Here is a 13975-nt window from a genome sequence, read left to right on the forward strand (position 1 = left end):
GGAATGAGACAAGTAGAGGCACGCTCAGAAGAGACTAAATCCTAAATCCTCACTTCGGTTTTAGCCCTGGTATGTGACACAAAATTTTATGTAGTTTTCATATAGAAAATTAATCTGAGAATGAGTTAAAAGCCCTAAGATGCCCTACATGTAGGAACCTCATCCTGTTTTGTAAACTCATTTGTAACACATTTATCACATTCCTGAGTTTTCTCCATCATTCCTTGAATCATTGTTAATATCCTTCAACCCCCCAAAAATCTTGTTACCTCGTTATTAAGCCTGCTGATCTGCTGTTTGGTCTCTTCTGCTTTGATAACAAGCACAGCAGCACCAATTTCAGCCTCTGAAAATAATTCAAATCCATGTAAATGAGTATAATCACGTGAAAACAGTAGTACAATTCTTGCACTTAACCAATGCTTTAAATTTAAACCTGTTTTGCAGTTGGCTAGAATGAAAATTAAAATGACCATGTGTTTAATGGTAATTTTATAATGTTTGAGAAAAGTGCAATTAATAAAGTCCATATTGCTCTCTTCACTCTGGACCTGAAGGGAATGAAAATAATAACCCTGGTGCCATCCACATGACAGCTCAACACTTTTTAAATAGTCATAAATATGACTGAACTTTAATTATTATTTCCCTGCTTGGCTTTAAGAGAAGGAATATATGTCCTAATTGCCCCCATGATAAAGGTACTTAACTACATGGGGACTGTTTATTCCTGGAAGAGGGGATGGTGGAAACAGTCCCTCTGTCTCTTTCTTTAATCTTTTTTTTCCCCCCATCTTGACAAGTTCCATTGTTTCATGGTGCTACTTCACCAACCTTTTCAGGTTGTAGGCCGTTTAAGGCTTCCTAAAGCCCCTTGTTATTCAAGGTTTTAACTCTTAAAAATCTACATACTCCCATACCCCTCCACTTCTCTAAATATCTTTAAAAATGTTTAGAGCCAGGTTTACGTATGCCACTTAATGAACTGGGTGTTTGTTGGGTTTTTTTAGTTGGGTCTTTTTTTTTTTTTTTTTTCCCTTATTTATCGCTTGTATTTTTTCAGTTTGGTATTAGAATGTTTTTATGTTCAACTTTCTCCTTGTGTTTGGTACCTTCCATGACCAAAGGTTTGGGAGCTTGAGGCAGTTTCTACAATTCTTCTGGTAAAGCATAATGCATGAAAACCAGTTCCCTCCACAAATGATTCTGTCATGACTGTCTGTTAGCAAGAAAACAACAAATGGTTTTTGGGACCTTGTTGAATTTTTTTACAATTAACAATTTTTTACCATTTTTTTACAATTGACAAATTTTATAATTTACCACTGAAATGGTACTGAGAGTACAAATATATGTTTAATCTATTTATGCCACTAGTGAGGATCAGAGAAAAAAAGGGGAACAAAAAGCAGTTATGAAAACTCCTTTCTCTACAAAGTGATTTTCCCAGGCAATGCTCACCTCCAGTTGTAGGAGATAACCTGGATTCCTGCCTGAGCTGATCAGAGCTAAAGTCAAAGGTTTGGCTTTCTTCGTTATGGTTTCCATCCTCAATCCCATCGACAATTCTGTTGAGAAAAGTTGGAGTAATGGAGCAGTTTCATAAACATCTTGTTCCTAATTATGTTGTAAAAATTACTCCTAAAGGGCACGTTTTTAAACAATGGTAAAATTTTCACAACATTAAGTTTAGAGGAAAGCAGAACCTATTATATTACAATAACTTCTTGTGAGTCACTAAAAATTAAAATTACTGATAATGGAAGTAATGTGAGGCCAAGTATAATTAACTGAAGTTTCAAAATTTTCATGTCTTTTGCAGCATAATCTGGGTCTGATCCAGCTACATGGACTATAGTTTGCTTTTCATATCTACAGTAATCTGTTGTTATTTTTCCTTCTGCACAACCTAAAGAAGTTTCACTATGCTTTTGTGAAGCTAAAATCTCCCTGCACATAATCAGGCCCTTATATTATGTTTACTCAGGCAGAGCCAAAAACTGAACATAGTATGTTTTGAAAACATCTCTGTAAACTTCAATCAAAATCATAATTTCCATGCAAGTAGTTATTCTAAATTTATTTAAAATTAACTAGATTAGAGAGGGCAATCTTGTTTGAAAATTTCATATAGGAAGATGTGCAGGCCAGCCTGCAGTGTCCCAGTTATAATGGTCTTGATCTGACTACTAGAAAAGGTATTTTTTTCCAGGTTTTTCTACCCATGCATAGCAGCTATCTGTAATTTGCAGTGTCAATAAATTCAAAGGAGAAAAAAAAAACAAAACAAAACAAAACCAAAAAAGCAGTTTTTATACAATAATCAAGTTCTACATGCAAAGAATAGAGAAGTGGTACTGGAGAAATCAGTACACAATATTAAAAATATATAATTATGAATATTTTCTAATCTTTCTAATCTCAGTTAAAATAAATTATGCTGTAAAGAGAACAATTTTGAAGTCAGTGAAAGAGAATCATACAACTGCCATTTGACTGATATGAAGCATCAATTTCTTGTTTTGTCCAGGGGCAAGCTTCATATTCTGTCTTACAGTAGACAGATGAGTTAAATACTAATCTGGAAGGGCTAAGATAGAAAGTTCTTAGCCTCTCAGTCATTTGGGATAAATTTGTGATGATGGAAATTAGACTTTCCGTCCAATAAAAATATTTTCAGAAAAACTTCTTGACTGAAAATGCCTGGAGAGAGGAAGAACAGACAACACAAAGACATCTGTGATGTACTTGACTTGAAAGACCCATGTAACTCAGACCTCTGTCATTTTGCCTCACTGCTTCAAAAGGCAAATTTTAAACACCAATATCACTTTTGAAGAGGTTTCTAATTATATAAAATGCTAACATTTTAACTGCCTTTAAAGCACACAGGAGAAAGCTTACTCAGATGTGACTTAGAATTTATGGATGCTACATTCTTTATAGTGTTTAAGATTCAGACTAAAAGGAAAATATATTAGCAAAAAAACGTAATTGTGGGGTCCCAGGCTTCTATGTGGGAAATATGCTTATCATATACAGGGAGCTACATAACCTAGTAATGTGAAAACATGAGGGGACAAAAGCAATTGGTATGCCTCACTGCTCTCTGAATCAGCTATTGTACAGCCCTGAATTTTTTCCTGAAGACAGAAAATTCCACTCCTAGAAGCCAAAAAAGTCAGAAAAGATTAAAATGTGACCTCTTCTATCCAGTTGCCTTAGGGCTAGAGTGCACTCCTCCGTGTGGGTCTGAGGAGATTCAATTAAATAAATGCCTCCTCCTAGGGCTGCCTTTTTTATCACTTACATTTTCTTCCTTTTGGTGCTCTTCCACTTCATAGGCAGTACTCAAAAATCAATTGGGAATCATTGGGGCTCTATTCTATAAATTACAATTCTAGCTTCTGTTCCTTGCACCAAGAACTCTTTAAAAATTTGACCCAGTCTCTGGGCTTTGTTGCTTTCACTGTGGGGTACAAAGAAAGAAATACCTGTTAAGAATTCTAGTTAGTTTCCTTTAGGAAATATCCACAGCAGAAGTTTCTTAAGAAAATGTGCCTATGCATCTCAGAACAGCACTGACTGGATATTTCAACCAGTCTTGTCTTTTCCTTGCCTTCCTTTACCAACACCAAATATAAATGAGGATTTTAATTAAGGTCTTATTTTCTCCTTAATGCTTACAAATGAAACACTTAAGGCTATTTTTTAAAGTGGTATTAACTTGTCAGTTTAAATATTCTAATAATATACACCCATTCTAGGAGATAACATGAAAATGTTCTGCCTGGAAAAAAAAAAAAAAAAAAAGGCTGAAAGACATACATCTTGGGCCAATTTTCCAGCCTATTAACAAGATTAGTCTGCAGTTATAAAATTATGAATGGAAACAGGAAATTATATATTAAAACATACTTTTTCATATTTCTTTTTGCAGCCTTGGGTGCCAATGTCTGGCTGCATAAGTTCAGAGCAATAATGAGCAAGACTACATTTCACCAGAAAACATAAAAATTATTTTTTCCCTGAATTATATGAATGATAATGACCTTTACTCATAGCTGACTGAACCACATTCATATGTGGTCTAGGAAACAAATGAGAAAATATCACATAGTGCTATAGTTTAGTTGGCATAGCGGTGTTTCGTCAAAGGTTCTTGGAGGATCTTGGAGGTATTTTTCCAACCTAAATGATTATGTGATTTCTATGATTTTATGACAAAATGAAAATTGTTTTGGATCTTGCAAGTGTACCCACATTTGAAAGATGTCTGTACTGATAAAATGTATTATGAGGGGGGAAGGGTTCTATATAATCCTTTTTACAATTGTATCTTTAGGGACTGGTGTTTTGACAGAGTTAAACAAATATTGCTCAAGCTGTGGTTATTTCACATTTGAAATGGCAAGCTACTGAAACTTCCACTGTGCCTTTAAAGAATAAAGTGAGTGCTTGGACGTGAAAACCACTTCTACTTATAGAAGACAAAACTCAAACTGTAACATGAACTACTGCATCTCTTTGCATGTATGTATGTGATTTCTCTAAAGAACTAGTCCTAAAACTAGGATTGCATTGCAGCAATGTAGAGACAAGTTACATAAATCACTTGTAAGTAGTGTACAAATAAAAATCTGAGCTATTTTAAATTGTACACTAATAATACCTCCATAAACTGTTATACCATGCTTGTTTGTGTCAAAACACACAGCAAAACAGGTTTGCTAAACTCAGTATTTAATGTCTGTATAGCTTCCATTATCAGAATTCCTGTCTCTAATGAAAAAAAACCCTCTAAATGTTTTCCAAAATTGCTAGGTAATTGTTTTCTATTATAGTTCTCTACTCCAGTAATTTTTTGTAATTTCATGGCTATGCTACAATTTCATCTACTTACTTCCTAAATTTTTTGTTATCTCTGATGGACTCAGAATGTTTCATAGTGCTATTGTGGGAATGAATATTATAGACAAAATATTACCATGAGGCTAGACTATTTAAATAGCCATTTTTGCAGTAGCTCTTTTTTTTTTTTTTTTTTTTTTTTTTTAGCTGTCCTTTTTGTGGGTAAAAATACTTTAGTTTGCAATAAAGTTCTAAAGTCATAACATTCTGCATAGTATGCAACAGTTCCTACGATAATGTGGGATGAACAGAAATACAAACTATTCTTTAACAGTTTATAATAACTCTTATAGTGTCAAAATTATGATGTTTTTAATTGGAGTTATGTGATAGAGAAGAAAATGACCATTCATGACTATTACCTTGGGCTCAGATCTGGTGGGGCACTGGTTGTCAGTGCCGACAGGTACAATTTAAGGTTTTTTTCCTTCCTTCTGGAGTAGTAATGGAGCTCTGTTTCATGTTTGGCTCTTGAAGGGTTTGAACTGCAAGCACGGATGGGGGAATGAAAGGGTACAGTTCCTGAGGCCAACTGCTTCAAGTTTCTCCCTAGGTGGCTTTTACTGCTTGCAGTCTTCTTCTGCTGAGAGCTATTTGTGCTTCGTGTATCAATTGTTGAAAGGGTGCTGCTTTCTTCTTCTCCCTCCTCTTCCTCATCTTCATCTTCCACAATTGAAGGGAGTCTCTTCTTTATATTCCCATTTCCCTTGAGTTCTGTCTAAAATAACAAATATATACTGGCATAAAATTCAGAGCCTGATGTTGCAGAAACACATTTTTTCTGGTGTTCATTCTGGAACAAATCCAGACCTAATACAGCTTTCATTTCTCATTAGAGAGAACTCTTTTGGAACTTATCCATAGCCTCAGCTATGGCTATATGTGCAGACACAAGAAAAATACAAACAAATTATAAAAGGTCACTCGTGACATGGTCAGCAAACTCACTGCAATATGTTTTGTTACTAAGAAAGGGTACACGACTAGCTCTTACAAGCCATTTGCTGTATGTACACTTGAGAAGATTAATTTTGTTTAGCTGAGGCATTATTTCTTGAATGTTATGCTGCCAGAATCTTGGTGCTCCACAGAAAAGGTCTGAGGCTGGTAATTCAAATAATACCACTTTTTAAATATGGAACCTTTTATAATATATAAAGTGCATTTACACCAGTGCAGCTCAAGCTCAATGGTCTCTAATATTTATAACTGAAGTCGTTGCTGGGATGGTAGACAGAGTTTCCAGTTCACCCAAAGTCCCATTAATACACCGATAGTGTGACCGTTCTGGCTTCAGAACTGAGTCACCAGAAAGCAGAGCTACATCTAGGTTTATTGAAACAAAACAAAACAAAACAAAACAATTTAGATGCATGATGTTGGAACCATGGAAATTCAGAGGCAACATAGAGCTGGGTTCTGCAGTTTATGTACTAATCAAAGCACAATGTAGGAAATCAATGTCATTTTTTCATGGTAACAAAGTATACTGATCATGAGTGCCAACACGTCAACGTAGACAGGATCAGACCTTAATTTAGAAATAGTTCCATTTATTCCCATGATACAGCTTACTGTATTGGTAGTAGGTGAATGACCTAAGGCGGACTTGGGTTCCAGGTCAAACTAACAAACCAAATGCAACTTCACAGTTTCAAATGGAGTTGTTACTTTTAATTTTTTTTTTTTTTTTCAGGCTATTCCTCTTAATCAATCTTGATTAAGGTGCTGTTAGCTTTAGATAGAAAACCTCAGATAACCCTGCATAGTCAGATTTCCCACATTCAGGCCAAGTCAGATTGGCTGGGTGGAAATACAGATTTGGTGAATTTATCATAATATTCTAAGCCCCTATTAGCATCTGTCTTAATCTTTTGCAGCATTGGTTTAATTTTGCTGTGTGTTACTTTCATTGAATGTATGCTTTTCTCCTGGTGTATGTTGACAAATTTAGCGAACTGGGTATTTTTCATTCGAGGTGTACACAAAGAAGTAAGAATTCTAAGTTGTGACAGAAGGCATGTCTTTATAAAATAGAAAAACCTTGTTGTCAACTGTAGTAGTCATACAAAGACTGTCATGATCAAATTGTACAGGACCTGGCACTGATACTGCCTATACTCTATAGAGAATGAGTATTGCCCACATTCAAAACTTTGGCTTGGGTAGCTGTGTATTTAAATGCAGTTGCTATAAGAGGGTATTCAAATTTAATACCTGGGAAAAAAAAGATGATAAGCTGTTACTCAAAAAATGGGCAGTGGCAGAACTATCTGCAGGATGCTCTTTAAATTCCCATTCTGAAAAAACTGAAGTCTGTTTTTAAGGAGGAGAGGAAGGAGTTCTGAAGCTTTGTTCTGGTTATAATTATATGAATGTTCAAAGTGAAGCTTTGCATAGTTAAAATGTGATCAACATACCTGGGATAGTGTAGGCTTGTTGGATAATTTTGATATTACCTGAAAAAAACAAACCAAAAAGGTAGGAAATATGTATATCTGCACAGTTTGGCTTCCAACAGGATACAAAGATCTAAACAAAACATTTATGTCAACACAAGAAAAGACACTCATGGTAAAATGGCTGTATTAAATAAAATTGTGACATAACACTGAACTAAGGATAATCCTTGCAAGCAGGTGCTGTGAGAGAAAAAAAAAAAAAAAAAAAAAGGTTGTTTCATCTTAAATAAAAAACGAGTTAATGAAAAAGTAATATTTTACTTTAATAAAAAAAGCAGATCAAGGCTCAAACCTGTGAATAAATGTGGATGTGTGAAAGCATGCCTGATAGGTTTCAGTGCTGGTTTGATGGAAATGCAGGAAAAAGTGCTCTACTTTGGCACTGCTTAGCTTTAGCTCCTGTGCCAGCCTAGTCTGTGAAGATGAACTAGGTATCTCCAGCATCTTTGAGGAATTTTCCAAAACAGTGGTGGGGCTGAAGGAAGTAGGAGCAAGTAGGACCTCCTGAGAGAGAGGTGTCTAACCTATTCAAGACCATAATGCTTTCCTGTCTTGAATTACACAGAAAGTAAAACAAAAGGAAGAAGATAACAAATTATACAACTTTCAAGTGTAACTACTTCTAATAAAGTCCACTAGAACAGCTGAGTAATATCTGTTGTGAAAATTCTGCTGTTTACTTGAATGTTTGCATCTTGACCATGGGTAAGTCTCTGACAGCCTATGCACTGTATTTATATGAATATTTTAAATAATAAAATTATGAGAAAGTATTTTCAGCTTTCCTAAACCCACATATCAAGGCAAAAAGTGCTTAAACCATCAGTCAATTTGTTTTTCTCCAAACATAGGTACAAGTTATGCATTTCTGAAAGTCATTTGTATTTCTCAGTTTGTTTATCAAAAGTCTTCAGAACTCCTAGATGTTCAAATTTTAGGCATAGATTTGAAAATAATAATGATATGTAGTTTTTAAATTTCTTTTCAAGTGTTTTTTTAAATTATTTTTCCAAGTCTTTCAGGTTAACTTAAAAACTGTTTTGTAGTGAGGGTACTAGTAGTGGTATAATATACAAATACAGAATATTTAAGTTTTCATAAGAAGAAATCCTACTGCACAACAGCCAAGCCAGTAGCAGGTGTATCATTAAATGTAGCAATAACACTCTAATAACTGCCAAACAGAGCAACTGTAATAATTAGGCTGTGTAAAGAAAATAACTGCTGTGCTCTTACTGAGTTAGAAAAAGTACTAGATGATATTAGCAGAGGATGAGATGTCAGATACTGAAATCTCACAAGTTCCATTGTAAACTATGCCAGCTGAAGAATCAGTATCTTCTTCAAGATTCAGGATGAGAGGAAACTAGAAATGTGTTAAAATATTAAAGTCAGAATTAGGAAATACTACTGGGCTGCTTTGTATGTAGTTTTAAAATATTAGTTTAAAATTGTGTCCAGAATTTTGGGGCATCAGTTTACTTGGCTTCTAGGCACAAGTACAGTAGGAACATCAAATAGCAGCCTTAATTAAAATTCCAGGCATATCCCAAATATTAGAAGCTTCACAAAAAAATCTCAAAAAGAATTTTCCTGCTGAAGGCTTTAGAATTGACTTGTCATTTGTAATTTGTAATGTGGGTGAAGATTTCCCTCACTTTTTGTCTTGATGTTGTTTTTTTCTCCACCTGAATACGTGTTAATCCTGACTGTATAACCTGAAAACACAGGCAATGAAATTTTATATGGGTTTTAAGTTGCATGACCGGTTGCTGGTACTGTGTCCTTGCTTCTGGACCTCCCCACCGCTCCTCAGCACAGGAGCCACAGCCAACCATTGATCCCTCTCTCCTCCGTGCTGCCCTGGTGTGCTCACTGCAGCGGGGGGAAACTGTCTGCGCAGCAAATGGGGTCAGTGGCAGCACTTTGTTGCCTTGTCACCTTCCCAAGAGAAAGATAAAGGAATTTTTGAAGGCAGGTTGCTTTTTGCAAGGAGGGGAGGGAGTGTTCTCTGGAGGCCATGTAACAGAAGAGAAGGGTGAGTACGAACACTGAGCACGTGATGTGAGAAGCTGCTTATCAGACTTCTCCTGTTTCCCAAAACTAGCAACTTTAACCTGCTGGGGACAATTTCAGTCGGAAAATATTGATATTTTAAAATAAACTATGGACATGTAAAGGTTTTGACTTCTTTTCTTCTCTGCCAAGGTCAGGATGAATAATACTCAGGAAACACCAAGCTCGAGTTCAGACTTGGAATGTTCATCATATCTTATCTATTTACAGTATTTACAGCTCACACACAGTGAGCTCTTAGAAAATGAAGGTAAAATGGAGTCCTTCTAACTCTTTCCAAGGTTATTGAAGTGCTATTCCCCCAATAACGAGATGACACCTACATTATTTATACTTTTGACCCAATGCCTGCAATGTAGATCTTTTTCACCCAGTTACAGAAAACCACCCAAACCCAAGAAGAAGGAAAAAGAAGGTGAAGAAGAAGGACTTAGACAACACCCAAAATCTTCCATCTTGACTCATATGTATTACTATACACTAAAACCCCAAATTCTAAGTTTCTGGGATTCCAACTTGGACCTATAACCTATCTTTTCCATAGCACAAAATCCACAGTAAAGAGTGTTGTAATTGCTTCTGTATAAATACTCTGCAGGCATACTTAGTGCTTGTAACTTTGCATGGCCTGTCCTGCACACACAACTGGGGCCTGAGCTTTACGGCCTAGCAGTTGAAAGATGGCAAAAGAAACTAATCTGTTACCAGAGAGAATTCTCAAGGATTTTGCTTCTAAGCTTGTTCCAGCACATCCTCTCTTTCTCTCCCCCCAGTCTCAAAGAGAAAAGATGAACAAGAACTTGGACAAAGCCAGTCAAAGTGCAGTAAATTAAAAGTCCTCATTATGCACATAACTTTATCTTTGTAAAAATGTAGTATCAGAGTAAATAATTAGGAGGTGTTGCCCTAGTTTCTAGGACACTAAAACCTTTTATTTAGGGCAACATACTAATGCAGCCCTCTATAAAATGCTCTACTTTTTCCTTATGAAAAGAGTGTGCTGAATACCTCATGTGCTTGACTTTTAAAAGAAGTACAGCTTTTAAAAGATAAGGACTGCTGGAAAAAACCCCACAGATATTTAACTTACTATGCATGGAGAAAAAACCAAAGATTGACGTTAGCTTGAGTTAGCCCTGTGGTCTCTTTATGTCTTGTCAAACCAGCTATTAAATTTGATTTTACATGAGAAAACAATAATAGATTATGTACCAAAATGAGACTAATATAAAATTCTTCCATGTATGGAATCACAAATCTATACTCTTCCAATTTTTTTAATATCTTAATTCAGAGATTTAAAAAATTCAATAATCCTTAACATTGTTTATTAGAAGCACAAAAAGACTATTTCTCCACCAGAAAACACTAGGGGTTTGTAAGCCAGTGATCTGAAATTTTTATCAGTGTCAAGAGGCAAGAGTAATAAAGAATCTCTACCAGGAATTGTGGCCAACACAGGTAGTTATCTGTGCAATAATTCAAGATGAATGGCAATGATAAAACCCTGAAAAGAAAAATATAGAGACACAGCTAAATTGGAGGTTAATACATTATATGCCCAGTCAGTAAGTTTGCATGCTGGGGCTCGATAGAATGCTACCAGTGTTTGCTGGTCTGATTCTTGTTGCCCTACACAAAAAGTAGGAATAAAAAATTCGAAACATAACTTCACTTATTTTCTTGTAATCCTTGGTACTAAAATGCATGAATAATACTTTATGTTGAGGAGTCAAAAGGATAAAATGCATTTTCAGGAAAGGATTTGAAATAAAACTGGAATATTAATGTTCTTAGTCAGCATTTGGAAATGGAAAAAGCCCATTTAGGAGCACTGGTAATGTGGGAAAAAAAACCCAAGAATGCACACCAGATGTCCTATTCTTTGCAAATTTACTGTATGTTAACAGAAAAAATACAAGTACATAACAAGAGATTATTGTACTACTGCAAAACTTAATGCTTTACATGTTTTCATGCCTCTGTTTTCTGTAATCAGGAAATTTTTAATGAAATATCACATCCTCTAAATCACAAAGTATTCAGTCACTCACCAAGAGCTTGTAAGATATAATTGCTTTATGCTGAGAAATTTGCCATCCAAACCCCCTTTGTGTTTTATTCTTGTTTTGTTTTCTTTTTAAAACTTCCTGTTGTTCATTGGCTTGTTACTATCTTTTCTCAGGCTTATTCTTATCTCTCCTCCTTGCTTAATGAACAGATAAAGAAAGAGTATTTTGTGGAAGCAGATGTTATCTGCATTTTCTGATCCTTCTTACAGTACAGAGTACATTGAGTTAGACGCAAAAGTTGAACAGCAGATCTGTTACTGGAATTTTGCCCTAGGGAGACAGTAATCATGAATTGCTGTGAGATCTGCAATCTCCTGTTCTGAATGTTTTGTTTCTTTGTGATTAACTTGTGAAGTTGGTACAAATGTTCTATAACTGGCTGCTCGTGGCTAACTTTGGACAGGGTTTGCTTTTTTTTTTTTTTTTTTAATGAATACTTTCTCAGATGCAAAATTTGAGTTTTTGTATTTGGTGTTAAAAGTTTACTTTTCATATATTTCTTTAAAACCTCAATGTTAACCTCACTGCATGCATTTTTTTTAAAAAATTATACTTTAATTTCATTAGCAATGCAGGATGTATTGCATTTCTTGTTAAAAAGATACTACAGAAACAAAAAACTAACATCTCTGTCACTTGTGCCATATTAAGAAAAAATTAATGGGAAATGTGGATGGTATAATTAGTAATTTTTACTTCTATATGCTTACATATCTCTACCCCACCCCAAAGAAGGAAAAGAAATTAAGGTCTCAACTACTCTGAAAATGCATCTTTCATAGTAAATCTGTACCAGAAAGAATTAAACAACATCCCCCCACAAAAAACCAAAAAACAAACCAAAAAATAAACCAAACCAAAGCAAAAAACCCAACCTCACTCCACCACTGTATCAATAAGATGAAAAGAAGACAAAAGGAGGAATTGTTAATAGGGACACAATAGACTTGGCACTGACTGTACTGTCTGGCAGGTCGTATTTTTGAAAAATCTTTCAGATTACTGCAGAAAAAAGATACAGTGGAAAAAGCTTTTTAATACTCCTACAGTTTGATTACAGTCAAGTAAAAGCTTACATAATAGTAACTACAATAAAGGCTAACACCTTTCAAAGCAATAAAACTTATATGCTTAATTTTAAGCAAATGTAAGGTTTTGAACAGGCTCTTAATATTTGCATGTTTGGCTCTGGATTCATAGTCCGTTACACTCCTCAGTTGGAGGCTGTCGATACAGTGAAGGTGTTGTGTTTGGATTGTTAGTTTTATCTTTAAATGAAACTTTACACGAGTATTTATGTAAATATGCGTATCTAACTTCTGAGAAATTCTTGAAAAGAAAAGCAGGGGACAATGGAATGGATACTGAAGAATATTATCCAGTTTATTACTGGATTACCAGTAATATAATCCAATTTATTACTGCCAATTGCCTATTTCTAGGTATTCCCAATGTTGGCCAGGTGTTTTGTTAGCACTCACAGGACAAATGAGTGGGGTGAGTGTTAGTAAGTGCCTCCCTGAGGACAGCAATATATCCTTGGAGAACTTTTAAGAAAATTTGAATTAGCATGATATGAAACCAAACACGGTCATAGAAATCCAATATTGATTTTGGACAATGATGGAATGAACACTGAACGTAGTGTGATTAGCAATGGAATTTGTCTCTGAACACTTACTATCTATGCAGTACTGGACTGCATATACAGTATGTATGTAGAAAAAGCATGCATATATTTATTATTACAATCATGTTATTAATTGCCACATCATTGAAAATTTTCACTGGTGTGGTAAATAATAACGATTACAATCATATAGTGTAATATATATCTTGGGTATCAAATCTATTTTCAGCATAACTGTATTTGCACTTAGGCAGGTTTTGTAGCTCTGGATTAACTGGTTGAAAGTATACATGATTAAAAAGAAAAATATGCAGATACATTATTTTTGATATCAATAAAAACTTTGCCTTTGTGCATAAATAATATTTGGTTTTACATGTTTTCATATCTTTGAGCAGAGTGGTGGGTGTAATGACCTTCAGAGGTCCTTTCTAAGCTCTACTATTCTACTGCGATATGCTGTTTGAAGAATTAAAAGCATGACCAGCTCAATAAAATTGAGAACACCCACTTGTTGTATAATGTAAAATGCCAGCTTAACACAAAACTTGCACAGATTATAGACATTTTTCTCACAGACTACACTACATTTAGTTTCACAAAATTCAGCATATATCCTGAGGTTATAATGACTCTGCACATCTTGTAGGAACTTCACCACATGAGCCACTCTGACATGAACATTATATATCAAGGGAGTCTATGCCCTCAGAAGTAATGTTTTTATAGAAGACATTGTGGTGCTATCATTTCCTTCAGTAATTAGTCCTACATTACCCAGAATAATTAAAGGACAAGTTATTGTAAAAGTGCTTCTAAATTTA

At 35.0% G+C, this 13975-nt stretch overlaps 1 protein-coding gene across 3 annotated transcripts in view; it reads right to left on the reverse strand.

The window, feature by feature from the left end:
* KCNH8 (potassium voltage-gated channel subfamily H member 8) overlaps nucleotides 1-13975 on the reverse strand; it is a 206885-nt gene that overhangs the window by 11510 nt on the left and 181400 nt on the right. For all 3 annotated transcript variants that reach the window (XM_040081921.2, XM_058422842.1, XM_040081914.1), the window contains exons 12-15: nucleotides 7332-7370; nucleotides 5274-5629; nucleotides 1462-1568; nucleotides 270-346 (exon numbers count right to left, since the gene is read on the reverse strand). In XM_040081921.2, coding sequence (XP_039937855.1) covers nucleotides 270-346; nucleotides 1462-1568; nucleotides 5274-5629; nucleotides 7332-7370 — 579 coding nt within the window. The remainder of the gene's footprint in view (nucleotides 1-269; nucleotides 347-1461; nucleotides 1569-5273; nucleotides 5630-7331; nucleotides 7371-13975) is intronic.

This window comes from Hirundo rustica, chromosome 1 (genome assembly GCF_015227805.2).
Source record: "Hirundo rustica isolate bHirRus1 chromosome 1, bHirRus1.pri.v3, whole genome shotgun sequence".
NCBI classification, from domain to species: Eukaryota; Metazoa; Chordata; class Aves; order Passeriformes; family Hirundinidae; genus Hirundo; species Hirundo rustica.